General features: G+C 40.0%; 2 protein-coding genes across 2 annotated transcripts in view; one reads left to right on the plus strand and one right to left on the minus strand.

Moving 5' to 3' along the window:
- Positions 1-1,120: 1,120 nt before the first annotated feature.
- On the minus strand, positions 1,121-11,342 carry LOC110991227 (gastric triacylglycerol lipase-like). The gene is made up of 8 exons (XM_022256498.2): positions 10,773-11,342; positions 6,451-6,812; positions 5,702-5,852; positions 5,362-5,454; positions 4,789-4,941; positions 4,237-4,308; positions 4,018-4,089; positions 1,121-3,145 (listed from the first exon to the last, which is right to left on the minus strand). Exons 1-8 carry the CDS (start codon positions 10,899-10,901, stop codon positions 2,789-2,791), a joined length of 1,389 nt encoding a protein of 462 aa, XP_022112190.1. The 5' UTR covers positions 10,902-11,342; the 3' UTR covers positions 1,121-2,788.
- A 1,237-nt stretch (positions 11,343-12,579) lies between these two features.
- The window catches only part of arid2 (AT-rich interaction domain 2), a 33,880-nt gene continuing 28,746 nt past the window's right edge, over positions 12,580-17,713 (plus strand). The window contains exons 1-2 of the mRNA XM_022254859.2: positions 12,580-13,116; positions 13,261-13,354. Coding sequence (XP_022110551.2) covers positions 13,025-13,116; positions 13,261-13,354 — 186 coding nt within the window. The 5' untranslated portion in view covers positions 12,580-13,024. The remainder of the gene's footprint in view (positions 13,117-13,260; positions 13,355-17,713) is intronic.

The following is a 17,713-nucleotide window of genomic DNA, read 5'->3' on the forward strand; positions in this document are numbered from 1 at the left end:
AAAGACTTTGATGCTAAAGAAGAGTGAGAAAACTTCAGTGGGAATGGAATTTTGATAAATCTACCTGATACATTGCAATCGACACTTTAGGACAAGGTTTACTACCTCGGCAGACACTCGGTCCTATTTCAGCAAGCAACACCAAAACTTTCCCAATAGAAAATGTACATGGTTTTTCTAATCCCGGCCAATAGAGGGCGCCCTTTTTATATCGAGAATTAAAATGGAACTATTTAAATTAACTGGTGAACTTGGGATTGTGGATTTTGACTTTTTATGATTCATAAGGTCTAGGCAGTGATTCCACTTAGATCCAAGAGGTGCGCAAAGGAAGTTGATTTCTGAGCACATTTTGCTGCCAAGCTCGTGGCTCTTATCGCGGTCGTAAATTTGTCGGTTACTGGGTCGATAATCGGTCAGTAATTGATACCCTGTGGACCCTTGGCGGGCCCTTCAAACTCAGTCCAATCTGTCTTTTATTTCTCAATGTGAACGACCAAATGTAGTGGTGGGTAGCCGTGTCAGTCAGGTAGACTACAAATATAAAGAATCAGTAGCACTTTAATGACTAACTATTAAAGTAAAACTCTGCATAAGCTTTCGTAGCTACAGCTACTCCATACTGGTTAAAATGAAGCGAACCAGGAGGCAAAAAATATGACAGTAAACATCGAAGTATTTCCTGAAGTCCCCACACCTCAATAAACAATGATGAAATGGCCTTGTAAGCATTTTCCTCCGCTCTCTCCAACACATCCTCCGTGCGTTTTTTTGTCCGTCAACTTTCCGTATAGCTTGTATTAGACTACATGCTTCGACCGCCACGAACACAAGCCGACCTGTCCCGAAAATTTGCTTCATTAAAGACGGTACGCGGGAGGCCGGGGCGCATTGCAGTGAAAGTTCCAGGCTTCATCATCGATGACACTACACGCGCAACGTTGCCTGACGGAATTTCACCACGAGTAACACATTAATTCGAGAGCTACGCTAGGGCAATCCCGGGAACGTGATCAGCAAGAAGTTGGGAGAACAAGCGAAGATTCTGAATAGGAGAAGGATATTAGAACTTGCGATCGACTAGAAAGTGCTTCAAATCTGAACATTTAAGAAACTTCAATTTGAAAATGATAAACTTGCGACCAGGGGACAAACCCTGGTCGTAACTTTATTTTATTATTTTATTTTCAGTAACACAAAACGTTACTAACAAGTTTCATAGGAGTACATGCACATGCATACAAAAAGGGACGGATTAGACTAAAATCAATCTTAAGCATGGTGAATTCAAAATTATGCATTATTATAAGATGACTAAAATAATAAAATTACAAGTAAACAATTTTTTGAATGACTTTATAGTCTTGAATTTTTTTTTCTGTTCAAAATTGATGGCATTTTTGACAAGTTTTCACAGCAACTGACAACCCTCGACATTTGTTCTTGTCTTTCATGGTTGGAAGTACTCGTGTCCACGAGAAGTGGCACCATATCGGGGCACCGGTTTTACACATAAGTGGCTGTGGATTTGAAAATAGCAATGACAGTGATACTGTAAACAATTCTCGATTTTTTTTCCTTCTTCTTCTGACAGCCTACGGGAGGCACTGAGGCAGGACTGTCACTTGTCAAGACTGACTGAAAGTAAAGGAAAAATATACTCTTTGATTTTTGCAATTAAGAACGGTGTGGGAGACATCATAACAGCCAAAGAGAACATTTGCCGTTTGATATATCAGACTGAAGAACCTTCAAGTTTGAAGAAAATAAAACTGGACACTAGAAAAGGTAACATAATTAAGTTCTTGATACTGGTTCTTATAAAACTAGTTGCTGTTAGGTAACACCGAAAACCCTTGCGACTTTGTAAGCCTCTGGTAGAAAGCTACAAGATCAAACTACGAGTTGCTTTTCAAAACAGTGAGTTGGACTTACAAGTAAAGAGTTTCCTACATATTATTAAACTGTTTGACTTGACCAGGAAAACCCATTAGTTACAATATCTTGGCGAGCGGCACACTTGGAACTATTTTTGCGGTCCCATGTCAAACACAGGAGTTGGCAATGCAGGGCCTACACGAGACAGCTGAGCTAAGTTTGCATAAATTCAAAATTGGCAAGAATTAACAGTATTTTATAATAAATTTTATAAATCGGTGGGAACTTAAGTCTCGACAACTGTTCAAGATTACAAAGTTGTGCTGTAGCTGGTATGTACAATTCTTCTCAACAAATAGAAAACAATCTCTTTTCCTTAATAACAATAAGGACTGTATTTATATAGCAGCAAATTACCAGGTGATACCAAGTGCTTATTATTATTCCTACTCACTGGGCCATAAACATTCCTAAACCATCTCAGCTCCCTGGGAAGTAGGCAGCTCAATGCTGCCATTTCTGGCCCAAACCCCCGGATCAAACATATACAGCCAGCTCTATCCTCACCAGTACCCATTTATACTCCTTGGTGAGGAGAGGCAAGTGGGAGTGAAACGACTTGTCTCAATTCACAAGATGTGATCCAGCAGCTGGATTCAACCCCTGACTCTATGTCCATGAGCCATAAACACTAGCCACAAGGCCACCTCACTCTTAAGCACACATTGGAAGCACAGGTACAAGAAGTATGATAGGATCGTCAGATAGGCTAACTGATGACAGGGCCACTTATAAAAGACTTCCACTTGATTTAAACTAATCTACTGATCTATACATGTATATATATGAATGACATATAGGAAAACTCATGGGGGGGTTACTAATGTGGGAAACAGTGTAGAGGAAGATATTAAATTGCATCTGTAGCATTTTCGTTCGCATTTTGCATCTCCTCAATCTTCTTGTAATACTCCAGGATCACCTCACTGACGGAGGAAGACGACTCATCATTATCCTCTTCCAAGATCTCTGGGCTCTCCTCCCTCTGGATGGTCCTGATGATGGGCTCGTAGACCCAGTGGCGCGCGTCGGTGCCCCAGATGAAGTCCAGGTGGTCATACTGCGGGATGTAGACGTTCTGCCAGAGGCTCCTGAGCCTGGGGATGAGCAGCTGCACATCCTTAGGGTCGGCCAACCAGTCATTGCCCCCCCAGTACAGCACTACAGGGACATTGATGTTCTCCGGGTAGTACAGCGGGGGAGTGGTCTGTCCACAAACAAAAGGTGAGTGAAGACGTTTAGTGACCGACCTATTCAACCTGCACCCCGAATCGGTCGCTAAATTCAGTCACAATTTCAAGTGACTACACATGCTAGCCTTGCCCTCAAGTCTTAAGTGTAATGTCGTTCCTCCATTTAATCTCTAAATTGAAACTTGACAAAGCTGATTCAGACTGAAACTATATGCCCAAATATTAAAAGCCTGATTTTGCTATAAATTCCTGATGTTTGAAATGGATGAAGCAGTCCAACATCAAAGGAAACAAATTCTTCACACTGATTTTAGATTGTGCACCAAGATCTCACTGCAGCAGGATTGGACTGGCAAACGTCAGTACATGCCCATCATGCATGCCAGAGGTTTATCAACTAAATTGCACTATTTTGCCAGGCCCCAGCTGTCCATTTGTTTGTCTAGGGGTGCAAGTAAGTCATAAATAGCATACCTTCCATGTACGAAGTGAACAGCTTCACCTCTAATCCATTTCTAGAAAATCTGAACAGCTTGGGAGGCAACCCACATATCCAGCTGGGTGCATGAGTTGTAAAGTGGTACAACTGAATACCTCATTGAAAGAAGGGCCCAACTCCAACAAATCCTTTATTGAGTACTGAACTAAATATTTTTGAAGGAGTTTCAAAGGCAATCAATTAACCTCCAAGGTCAAAATGGTGGAGTTGGGCATTACTTTTAATGAAATATTCAACAGAGTGGATTAAAATTCATGTAGAAAATAGGTTTATCCAATCAATGCCTCAGATGTCCATCTAGTGATACCAGAAGAACCATGACGTTTTCTGAATGATTTTCAAGAAGGGGCAAAACATTCAGAAAGAGCTGAATTCAGGGCTACATACTTGGTTGTATTGTGCCATGTTCTTCCCTTTGGTGCCGTAGTCGTACATCTGAAATTCCCCGGAGGACACCATCTAAAAACCAATACAGGTGCAATTAAATTTGTTTCAAAAAATCAAAAGAAAATGTCATGAACACATATTTTCCTAGTGCCTCAATTAAGCCTACACATGACTTCCTTTTCTTGTAGGTTTCTGTTTATACAGAGCTTTGTGGATTACCTGGGCGAAGTGGATCATGTTCTGAACTGATGTTCCAGAAGGTGAATGGGCGAAATACACAGGCATTCTGGACTGTAAGCAGACAGACAGCAGATGGAAATACAATTGTAACAGAAGAGAGGGAAAGCACAAAGACTTAATAATAAGTTAATGTGAATATGTTCGGAGCAGTTTCAAAATCTACACACAATTGATTTGGCTGATTCTAAATAAAGACTTTTATTTCGATATTTGAGCCAACAGACTTGATACTGACAAATACTGCATACATTATGCGTAATAAACCAAGTAGAAATCTAGTCTAAATTAATAGACAAGCAACACGAGACTGAGGAGCTAAGATACTAGAGCACTGCACTGATAGGGTACTGAGAAGGTTGCAAGCTTGTGCGGATATTGAATCTTTGTTTCTTAGCTCTCTCTTAAATTCAGATTTGTCAGCTATTCGGATCTCCTTGTGACTTATTAACAGTTAGAAAGTTAAAAGCAAACAGCATGCTAAGATAGGAAGACAGCCTGACCAACAGACAAGAGAAACACTTTGACTCCTACCTCATTCAGATTAGCCCTGTCAAAGCCGCAAAGAACGAAGACGATGTTTTCGCACCATATATCAGTTGAGCTGGAGCAGATGTCGGCTGCCAGCCACTGGGTGATCTTGGACGATGGCATGAAGTCTCTCACTCCGAGTATGTGCAGCAAGAACTGTCATTTCCGTCAATGTGTCGGTTGTTTTCGTAACCATAAGAGTCATTCATCCAAACCAAAACAAGTTGTAAAGTTAAAAAGGGTGTTTCTTATTTTCTAACCAGAAGACATATACCATAGCCCCACAGGAAGCTTGGAAATTGAAAGTTGTTTTTATCCTTTTACCAAACTTAAAAATGGATGTTTGTTTTAAGCTGGCTTCTGTCAAATACTCTGTATTCAAAGTGCAACTGGATGTGGTTAGAGAGAAATATAGTCCAATTTTCATTACTCCTGGATTTAAAATTCCAACGACTATCAGAAAACAAGTGCAGGAATTTAATTAATTGTGGAAGAAACCATTACACTTAAAGGATCCATAATGCTTAAGTTAGCACATTTAATTTACAAGTACTGTACGTTCTTATGTTCAGTTACCTCAATTTCGGGAACAAAAGTTGACAGGTACCTCAGGGGACTTGTCATGTGACCAACGGTTGTCACTGGGCCAAGGGCAAAGAACATTTTTATCTATAATGTGAACAAAGCCCAAACAAAAGTTTATTAAAGGCAGTATTCCAGGTTTCTTCTGAGCACAACTGTGTTAGAGAAGAAATACAGGGAAAGGGGAGGGATACTTAACCAACAGAAAAACAACAAAGCTAGAGGTTTCAATCTGATTTAGGCGAATCTTCTCTTCCTGCTGTTTTCTGCTTTATTCACATGGCAAAACTATTTTCTAAAACTTCAACCTCCCAGTCTACCTTCTAGACTTTACCTTCTTCTCCAGTTCTTTGTTCCTGGACAGTTCAGCAAATGCCATGAGTGACCCCTGGGAGTGTCCAACATAATACAGCTGATCTTGACCACTAACCTCCAGGGCCAGGTCGACCATGGCTGGCAGATCAAACTCGGCCATTTGATCCCAGCTGCACCCAAAAATATGTCTTACATGTAAATCTGAATTTATTTACTCAATTATTCTTTCTCACCAAATGTCAGCATGAACACTTTTATTACACCCTTAAGCAAAATTACAAGTACACATAAATTAATAGTCAAGCTTGCTTGTCTATCAAAATGTAACCATTTGTGTTCCCTTTCCTAGAACTTGGTTATCTATACAGCCAGTTCTTCTACAGCAGCCCCAACCCCCAGATTTCTCATTATAAAGTTAGAATCTTGACAACAGTCCAATAGACCTTCAAGCAATTGTCCTGCTGACCATTAAACCATCCAATCAAATAAAGGCAGTTACACCTGCAGTGCTTATATTCCAGTCATACCTCATCCAGCCCTCTCTTCAGCCTAGTCCTCAGGGAGCCCATGCCAAGTCATCCAACAAGTGAGACATGTGATAATGGCCAACCAGCCAATCAGTGAAGTAGCAAATAAGTACTAGCTAGTCATTTGGGTAATCAGCTTAGCATGAGTTGGCCAGTTTAGAGAAGGCAGGAACCAGCTACAATTGGGCTTCCCTGGACACTTTTCAATGTGAAAGGACCATAAATCAATTGAGCAACAGACCTCCAATCCCAGAACTCATCCGAGTCTGGACTCAGGTGGGTGTGTCGCTTGGAGTAGACATTCCCTCTCACATTGCCCAGCCACACATCAAACCCGGCATCAGCCAGGATGTAGGCAAAGCTCTCATTGGCCAGGTTGGTCAGCCAATTGGTGGAGGAGCACAGCAAGCCATGCTGGAGGAAGACCACAGGTCGCTTCTTGGTTTCCTGGTTGGTGGCATTGGCAGTCTGGTTGGTCAAGGGCAATGGGTCTGCTGTTTCATTGCGGCCGTGGGGGATGCGCTGCAGGCCCAGGATGAAGCCATCAGCGGTGGTTACGTAGTGCTCCTCACAAGGGTAACCTTTGCTGGTGATTAGCTCGCTCTGTTCAAGAGTCACAAAACCACATACAAAGAATTTGTATGTATTTCCAGATCAGAGAGCGCTGTTGCTATGATGCCATTTAGGGAAGACACTGTTCGGTTTCTATGTTTTTCTGTTCAAATTGTGAACCCAAAATTTGTTAATGGAAAATATTTCTGACAAAGCTAGGGGCGACTTTTGGGCCTATTTTCAGGTACTTCCATAACAATGAATCAACAAGGAAAAGGAGATTAAGGCTGGAAAAATATAAACGATTCAAGCTGTCATTTTTCCACAAATTAGTAAGACATGAGGTTTTATGATACCTAAAATGACATCACAGTTTTGAATAACGGTACATGAAAATCTGAAAAACTAAAAACATGAAAAAATCGTCAAATTCTCCATGCATGAAATCTGGACTTTGACAAAAACAACGAAATTCAAATCTGTACTAGACTTTGTAGAATGTTTTTCAATATTCAGTGGCAGGAGTGAGAAGTGAAAAATGAGGAAACCAGCTGACTGAGGAAAAGTTGCATGTCTGATTACGATTGAAGATAACAAAACTAAAAAAAAACCTTTAATCAAATTAATTGAAACACAAGGGTGATTTTTAAAATTTGTAGTAAAAAACTGCATTCCACAAACCAGGATGATCTCTGAATTACTGGAGACACAGATTAGAATCCCAAATAAAAGTGGCACGTCCTTTGGTTTGGTGTCTTTTAACCAATGCAATATGGTTTTGGCTTGGAACAGATGCACTCTCTCATAGGTGGGTGAACATAAAATTCAAGGATATGTATACAGTATTCCAAACATGTCAAATGTACCATATAGAGCAACGCTTGTACTGTACAGCCTATAGGACTCTACGGAGGTCCATATGTTGATACCCACTAGCCCTATAGGCCAGTTGCCACTGTAGGTCTCCAGTGTTTGTTGTTTTTACTGAGAACTCCAAGGAGTTCCACTTTCTGCACCTGCCCCTTGCTCTGTAACTGCCAACACTTTCACATTTGTGTTAAAGGTGAATTTCTGAGCACTCCTCCCTCATGTCCATGATCTTGAGAAATGAAATCACAGGGCATTTATGCGTTTAATACACGTAGTAAATTTGTACCCATCTTTGTTCACTTTTCCGCTGTTTCTTGCTGTTGGTACATGTATACATGCATGTGTTCCAAGCAGTCTTTGTATATCAAGTGAGGCATTTTAAAGTTTAGTTTCTAATACTTTTATCTTCTTTCCAAATTTTTATTTTGTTATGTACACAAAATATCAAATTGAACATGTACCACTGTGAGAATTAGCATTTTTTTTCTAGGGAAGTCAGTTCTTCCCTTCCCAAAGTAAGAGCAACAAACAAAATCAATGATTTTTAACACTACCATTTTGAACACAAGTTTCACACAATCAAACTGATAATTACCCTTCACTTTAGGTGAGGACTATGACAAGCATTCTAAACTTTCTGCTGGTAGTGGTAGAAGGACATGTCCTATTTTAGACAGAGTATGTTTCTCCTTAACTGGTATATGGAAATAACATATTGGCTGGCTCTTCGGTTATATGCTTTCTTCAGTTGAGAACCTAATTTTTCTGGTATCAAGTTCAGTCTGTGATTTCAATCACTCTGTGTTTGCTCCACTTGCATGCCTGACTAAATCAATTTAAACCCAACCCCACACAATAACAGGTTTGGCCTTGGAATAAAGTAAGCTCATGCCCTCCTCTACGTCAAATTGGTAGTGAAAGTACACCTTTGGTATTGCAAAAATGCTCGAACAAGTGCTGAGATTGGCTCTTTCGGGGACCCCCGCCTGCATTGGCTGGACTACAGTGAAAGGACTCTGAACCTGTAGCCAATTAAATCAAAACTGATTCCACAGAACCCATTTATTTTTATTTTATCAATATGCATGTCATTGAGTTGTGAAGATTACATACATGGCACTGTTAGTCAGAGCACGAAGTTGTCCCCTGCAAACAAGCAGCAGACATTCACAAAACGAAAGTTCAGAAGGATATATACAATGATCACAGTGCACTTAAGTGTTTGTTTGAATTAAGAAGCAGGACTGGTCCTACATGTTGAAATTACCCAAACATCAAATTGCCATAAACTACTTTTTCTCTACCCAAAGGCAGTGGGAAAACCTGATTTTGGTCTGTATGTACCGGTGTGTCAAGACTCAAAGACTGCTCTGTATGGGCTTGGTAGCTTTTCAATTAGAGGTACAATCCATATGTACAACAAAGTTCAAACAAAATTAAAGTTAAACACAATTTTGCACAGAACATAGTACAATAGGCAAAAGTTGTGTTGCGAAAATATGGTGATATATCCTAGACGCAGAACACCTGGCCAGGAAAATCCAAATATAAACAACCATGGCGGTGGCCAATTCTTTGTTGTATTTCTCTACCAATGCAGGGAAGGTGGGAGAGGGATAATTAGGATTTAGTTTGCCAACCTTCAGGATGCTCAGGTGGGGGTAAAATTTCAGCAAGACTGTATAAACTAAATTCTTGCGACAGGTGGCCAAGGTGGGGCTCATCCATTTAAAGTCAGCAGGTGAATTCCTAGCAGTTAGTACAAAGGGTGGTGGTAGTTTCAGGGGAATCAAGAGGCAACCTTTCTTGAGGAAGGTTTGGGCTGTGTAATCCGTCACCAACTTTGCCTTCTTTTCTCCTGGTACTCGCCCCAAAGAAAAGTTCACAAAATAAACTGACTTCAAAAAAGAAAAACAAACAAATTAATTCACAAATACAGGCTCCACCACACTCGGCTTACTTTGTGCCCTATGAAACCCGCAAGTCCTGTGGAGAGGGGGCTAGAAAAGGACGTACAATTGTCTGGGCAAGATATTGACCAGAATTGGGACCTTTTCCTCATGAAAAAATTAAAGATCAGTGATATTAACTGAATACCTTTCTCATCACCACTCCAAAATGAGATAAATTAGCATTGTCATATCAGAGAATGTAAGTGGCAAACTTGCAAGCATTCTCATTTCTCGATGTTTCCCCCTCCAGCTTGAAAGTTCAACTGCCTTGCATAACAAAAATATGGCAGTCTACTCAGCATGAGGCCTCAAGGAATCGTAATTGAGAGTCTGGTTAAAAAGTTAGACATATGAGAGGTCAAGGAGAACATGTCGTGGGAAGTTGCATGATTTATCAATTATAATAAGCTTTTTGAAATTAAACTTTGGAAAACATTTTATAAAAGTTCCATACTTAACACCCTGTGCACAATCACTATGAGGCTGGTCTAAAAAATTATGTCCTCCAAGTAAATATGTCGATATTTTCTTCGCTGCCTTGGACTTTTGAGGACATGTTATTGATTCCCGATGGTCGATTTCCCATAGAGACAAATTAAATAAGTGATGTCTACGGAACTTTTCCCCACACTTTAAAAATGATCTGTGTTGTCACTGACAGAATCACCAGATGTACATGAAGTAGGCCTACTAGAAATCACAACTTTTTGAATTACTTTTCTGTGCAACAACTCACCCCTCTGTCGTGATACATTAAAAGAAGGCATCGACCAATACACTACTCGGTAAACATGCTGGCTTGTTTTAAAATCAGAAACTCCCAAGGGGAAAGGGAAGAGTTCCGTATTCCTACGGACATCACTACCTTTTCCCTGACAATGGTAGATCACGTATCATATCATATGATACATATCCCAAAACGTCAACCAGGGAAAACATCGAAGCATTTACTAAGAAAATACACAATTTTTCAGACCAGTCTTATCATGGTCATCTGTTTATAGGGTTTGTGTACAGTACAGGCTGTCAAGTGATGTCCCTTTACATGTGGGTGTACATGGTGTACGGAACACTTTCAAAGCCAAATAATAAGACATATTGTGTGATGCAAAAATAATAATGTCAGGAATTATGGAGTGCTAACGAAAAGTAACATAAAACGTAAGTTGACATAGTTGATCAAACCTACCGCGTTCCTTTTCACGTCTGGGTCGACCCCTTCGCTGGAGTTCCAGTTCCAAAACCAGTCCATCCATGCGTCCCCGCTGCACACAAGAGCCAACAAGAAGAAGATGCCGAGGACTGAAACTTGAGACATATTGGAGGAACTTTGGAAACGGCGGCAAAGACGGGATGCTGCGAAAAATCGACAAAGTTCTGATCCACGATTCTTGAGGCCTCGTCAAGGTAGAGCGTAAGTCACCAGAGGTAGAAGCCAAATGAACTATGCCTGTTGCCGCACCAGTAACTGGGAGGTGACTGCTCCAGATCCGCACCACGCACCGCAATCGGCGTTGTGTTTGACGAACGAACCGGAGTTACGACAGCGACCGTGGTGCCTGGTCGAACGCACGCACGGTGCGGCATGGCGTGTGTGCAGAGCGCGTTTTTTAGCGCCAACTTTAAATCGTCCACCTTCAAGGGAAGACTTCTCCCGTAGTACAAAAATCACAAGGTCCACTGCATGCATCATTCACTGACTCTGACATGTATGTACCGTACATGTACAGTAGATGTACAGTACAGTACGTACAGTGTACGTACAATCACACACACATGGCCACTAGGGGTGAATCATCGTGGTTTGTTTACAACCGGCGGAAAGCACGTGGCGCACAATTTGCATAAGAAGTGGTTATGCATGAGTGCCTCGCGCGCGTACCGTACTGTGTACCGTCTATTAAGATGTGGGATGTTTACTTTATGCTGTGGTTTGTTTCGGGGAGAAATTTCGAAGACTGAGTTGGTGAGCATATCAGAAAAAGTGAACATATTTACTGGACGTTCAAAAGTAGCTTCGTATTTCAGTCCGTTTTTCATCAAGAATAAAATAGATCGAGGTCGTTATGCTAAAGATGGGAGTACAATTTTTTGAGTATGGCTGTCAGAAAACAGGCAAGCCATTGCCTTAAGCTGGCTCAGTTAGTGCAAAATGATTGCTTTACATGATGGTGATTCTTCCTGTTTAAATATAAAGGGATATATGATTTCAATACTCATTTATACCAAATCGTTGGGGAAAGGAGGTCTTTTAGATTTTGGCATGCAGTTCGAATCATCCATTTACTTACAAGTGAAAAGGGCCGCTTGGGCTGGCAAGGTACACTGTTTTATTCACACAAGAACAGGAATGCCTGTGGTTGGTCGATTTACTGTTAAAATCAAAAGTTTCCATTTTCTTAAAATTTGTTGTCGTACTAGTAGCCTTAGTTTACTTCACTGATCACCTGCAGTGGGGCTGACCTAAATGTACAGATCCCAAGTGAAACAATTTTGGAGCCGTTGCCGAAACATAAAAGATACATATCCATTCATTCTGGTTCTTCTCCGATTGATTTTTTTTCTTGTCCATGTGTCCCTGATGTTTGCTCAAATTCGAGTTGGACACAAAATGGAAGTTGAAGCTTTTTTGTAAACAAGAATTCTTTTATTTTGTGCTTTTATTTTTGTTATTGTTTTACCTGCAGCTTGATAATTCCAACATAAACTATCATTAGCGTTAGTAACCAACGACTGTTACCTGCTAGTTCTGTTTTCAGTGTTTCGATCATTTTCGAAGAAATGCCCGTGGAGCCTCACTTGCAGTCGAAATATATAGAGATGTTCACAATATTCAGACGGAAGGAAACCAAGTCATGGTGTAAGAGGTGAATTTGATCTATCATTAAAAAAAATTATTTTAAAAACTTTGGCGCTCCATACCTAATTTGAATATCCCGGGCGCCGCCATATTTGCTGGACTGGCTCAGTGCATTCTCAATTGTGGCACCCCCTATTAGCGCCATTGCTATTTTCGGCATGTTCATTTATGTCCTTTTTGTTACGGATTTCTTGGACCGCTTTTCCTTCACACAGTTGAACCCTACTACGTGGGCTATTTTCCATCACCAAGTGTCTTCTGAATTTGAAATTGACCGGCCCGTCGGTGAGCGGAGGGACTGTCCTTTCATGCCTGCGGCAAAATTTTGAGGAAATCGGCAAAAAAGGGGGGAAAATTGTGGGTTGAAAAAAGCCTATGCTAGCGGTTTAACAACAAGGAGGAACGTACAACGTGCACGAGAAGTGGATTTTTTTGTCACAGAACGGAGCTCCGTGGCCAAGATTGGTGTTGGAAATTTAAACTGATGCGCCACTTGGCATACAGGAAATTCATTAACAGATGACCTAACAGAACTCATTCTCCTAAAGGTGCTGGAGCTGGAGAGTACATGGGGCAACATTATGGCAAAATTCCTGGATAAAGACCCGTTTAGTTACGAGCAGGAGCGTACGGCGTTTGTCAACCAGCTTCGCCAGTTTCATGCATCGAAAGGGTAAATCCGAAAAATGCTACCCACCCTACTTCATTCTCGATTTTCTATTCATCATTTCGGGACTAACTTTTTTCAATGCCATTGTTCTCCACAAGTTCTCTCTTATTCAGTGTGCGTTGTTTTCTTTCTCTTTTGTCTGTGTAGAACACCATTCTATCGTTTGCCGACAATTGCTGGCAAAGAATTGGATTTATATCTGCTGTACAGCAAAGTCACTGCTTGGGGAGGTTTGACGAAGGTAGGATAATTTTATACTCGGAATTCCCGCACCTTCCCTTCCCCGGGTTTTGCATTTTGCGTCCAAGTTGGCTGGAAATGGGGGTTAATTTTTGTGACTGGGGGATTCTATAGATGTGCGCGGAGATTGTCACACGGATGGTGGATCTCGGAAGACGGGATTAAGTCGTTATTTTGGGTGTCATTTGGGGGGCAGCCTTCTGAATACAAAATGGTTTCGGGTTGTATCTCAGTTTGGAATAAAGGTGGAAAACAGTGCACGAATTACACAGGACATGTTATCTGTGTGTGGTGTGTCTGGCGTGCGGTGAGCAACTCATTCACAATGTGTTTTTTGTCTTTGTGAAAACATAAAAACAGTTGGGGTTTTCCTTAATGTTTGTTGATAGAAATGTTTGTGTGCAGTTGTGTGTGTGCTGTGTTGGCCAAATTGGAAAGGGAATGATGGTCACTCAAATCAAAGAAGGGGCTCATCATTACTCTGTTAGGTACTTGTAGGCCTACTTTCATTTACCTTTTACACAGGGTTGTACTAGTAGTGTCTTGGGTGTCCAGGGCTGATGTCTTGGAAATTTGGAAGGGTTTGGAAATGCATAGACAGGAGTGCTTTGTGTCTTTTTAACTTTACTGTACATTTTACAGTCATATAAGATGAAAATGTTTCGTTGCTTAAGATCCAGTTTACAAATTAGAATTACTGACTCATCTGTTACTACATACAGATTTGAGGCATGACTTTGGTTTTGATATTGTTTCATTGGGAATTATTGCTTGTCAATAGTGTTTGATCTAGGATGAGCGAGTGCTTCTCGCTTATAATGTACTGTTTATGCTTAGGCCTAGGTAGGCATACGATGGAATAAAAGCCTTTTTATAAATTGTAACAGTTAATGTATTTGGCTCCAGAAGCAATTTCTGTTTGAAATGCTGTTAATCCACAATAGTGTTCTGACTTCAGTAAAATTGAAATGAATGCATTCAAGCACAGTTTCCCATGTTACTTATTTTGTTTCAAGTCAGCATTTCTGAGCCCTTATGTGGTGTCAGAGATTTTTTTTTTGCTGCGGCTGGCAATAGAGCCTGAAAGTAAAAGGTCATGAAGCCAGCTTCTGGAACCCTCACGCGGTCCACCTATGGGGATTTTATATTGGGCCATCCTATCACTTTGGATAATTTTTGGAAGAATAATGTTTTATTTGAAACCAATCCATGAAATACTCACATTGGAATTTTACCTTTGTCTTCCTGAAGTGATATTTAGGAAAAGTCATCCTGAGATGGGTTAAAAACGAATTTTATTAATGACCTTTCATGTCCTGCGATATCATACCTACATGTAGGTCTCCTTGTTCGTGCATGAGATTGTACAACATTGCAAAGATTTCCCTACCTGCAGTCGATGGGTTCTGGATCCCATTTAGTTGACATCATGCAGTTGTTGTCAGCAAAGGTTATTGGAATCTTTCGTAAAAGTACATTTTTGCTTTAACTTTATTACCTTATAAATTTAAACGTTCATAAAATATTTTAATCTGTTTTATTTCGGCTTTTACCAACAGACTACTATAAAATTTCAAACTGTAAATATTCATCTGCGTACGAGACCACCACATTGGACTGTTTTTCACGTATTTTAGATTTTTGGATGTGAATGGGTCATTTTTTTGGCAGGATATTTCTCTTTTAGGTCAGGTAATTTTTCATTATCTATAAATCGACATACATGTACACGTAGTCGCAAATATTTTCCAAAGCCCTTTTTCCGAGTTGGATTTTTAAAGAATGAATGAATGAAAAACTATTATAAATTCAAAACTCTTTGCACGTTATATTTCCTATCCGAGGGTTCCGGAAGCGCGCCATCAGGGGTTAACTTCAGGCTCTATAAATACGGGTACATAGGCCCCGTATGCAAACAGCTTGATGTAGCTGATTGCTTGCAGCTTCCACACAATTGCAGTAACTACCATGAATCCTTCTTTACAGCTTCATTATACTACGCAACAAAACCATCTCTATATTTGCATCTTTATACATGTACACACGTACATTTTTATCTGCATTTACGAAGTTATTAATTGTAGGGCTTATGGGTGCATGCGGAGTGTACAGTGACGCTGGAATGTCATTGGCACCCAGTTGTTTTACTTTTACTTATGGGAGTTGGTTGCTCTAATGTAATGTCCATGATGGTATAGTTGCCAGGTCCCTTATTTTGGCCACTTGCTGTGAAAACCAACTTGACTTGACAATACATGTACATGTAGGTGGCAAAATTAGGGACCTGGCGACTGCTGTCATGGACGTTACATACATGTAACATCCAGTGGTCTGCATGATTTGTGTAAGTTTTGAAAATTGAATGAGTTTTCGAGATTCTGATATATACATGTATACATGTGGACTAAGCTAATTAGAAGCCGTAACAGCTTGACATGCACGTTACCAAATAACGACACCCTGTTGGTAGAGAGGTGTGTAATGCATCTACATACATGTACACAATCTGTCCGCGAGCATTGGACCACCGTAGTTTTGGCTTCCAATTCTGGTTGTCGAATTCCACTACGTTATACAGACTTTATTTTTAGTGGAACTACAACTGGTTCCACTCTAAATCAAAAATATATGAGATAAGATAAATAAGAATTACTACATGATAATAAATAACAATGATAAAAAAGAAACACTTTTGACAGGTAGGTGTACTGTAGTTGAGAAATGTTAAAGTATACAACCAAAACATGGAGTATCCTAACAGACTTCCTGTATACCCATTACATCAGTAATTCTAAAACTATCTTTGTTGTCTGAAAGTAGTTAGCATGTGCATGTAGGAGCATTTTCGGATGAAACGAAATTAAATGCAGTTTTAGGTTGGCCTTTTTTCCTTCGAAATTTGGAATGCATTTCTGCTACAAGATATGCTTGTTTTACTTCAACAGGATACCTGATTCCTTGCTGCAATAAATGTACATGTACCTTTGTACCTGTAACTGTACTGAGGTCTACATTCACCCTGAAAATATCGTGGCAGTTTGAACTTATTTCTCAGACATGTACAGAAATTGTGTGTTGGGTCGCCATGTAAGTTTAGACAAATAGTCAAAATATTGTGATGTCACAGGGTTCAGATTTCAACGTTTTCATGCAAAGCTTAGATCAAATTGAACCGGCCCACAGTAACTTCAGGATTATTTTTGGTCTTTAAAGAACATTGAAAAAGGCAAGGTTCAATAAAGGCAAAAGGTCAAAATGAAATCAAACACTAAAGTACTGACTTTAAAGTGGAAGTCATTTGTACAGTATTTGTAAGGTATAATACTCGTTTGACGTTGTAAAATTATTTGGCTTTTAATATAATAAATGACAGACGAAGCACCGTACATACATGTGCATGTACCAGTACAGCGAGCAAGTTGAAGTTCTGGCTTGCGTACCTCTGTAGACCTGTGTGTGTGTGTGCCGGACAAACAGGAAATATGGCAGTTTTTACTGTCACCACCCTCATGAATCTACATGTGCATTTCCAGATTGTTTTCTTTTTACAGATATAGATCTTTCTATTTTGAATTTGAGACATTCATGTAGAAACCTTGGCCACATTAACTCCATCAAATGTTTGCCTGCATGTACATGTAGCTGGGAGCATGCTTCACTGCACGTCCGTAGCTACATGTACAGCTAGCGTATTGATATGTATTGATATCTGTGTGTACGTCTTTGAACATCTTTTCTGTATGACCTCAAGAAGTCAACATCTGACCTTCACATTGTCAGCATTAAAATTGTTCTGTTGTGGAAAGTAATCCTACATTTATGTATTGAAAATTTTTAGAATTGAACCTGTGTACGTGTACACATTCTGCCAAAACTTGTAGTGCTGTCCTGGTACATGTGTATTGCCTAGGATCTTCTTTCATGGCTATATTCGGTCAACTCACTGGTATTTATATCCAAAAGGAGTTAGTTACAAATCAAATTGTAAAGCATTCTATGCTTTTTTACTGGATTGATAAAGAAAAAAGTTGAATAAAGAAACTTTTTTGTTTATTCATTGCTGCTGTTCAAAATGGTTCCAGTGTTTTATACTATCAATTTGCCTTTAATTGGATGTGATTTGGGTTGGAAATTTGGCCAAATGGACAGTTGAACTTCTTACCATATTTGACTCAAACCATGTATTTTACTTCAATTTCATTGGTTTTATAGGGTGAAAGATAAAATACACATGCAAAGGGTGCAATGTTTATTATAAAAAGTATGCCCTGCCCTTTTAAAATCTCACTGCCTTCAGAATCTGTCATATTTTTATGCATGAATTGTCAGAGTGCACAGGTTTACATGTACATGTAGATGT

The sequence above is a fragment of the Acanthaster planci genome, linkage group LG03, assembly GCF_054643075.1.
Source record: "Acanthaster planci isolate LZ-2023a linkage group LG03, COTS_SCS, whole genome shotgun sequence".
Classification (NCBI taxonomy): domain Eukaryota; kingdom Metazoa; phylum Echinodermata; class Asteroidea; order Valvatida; family Acanthasteridae; genus Acanthaster; species Acanthaster planci.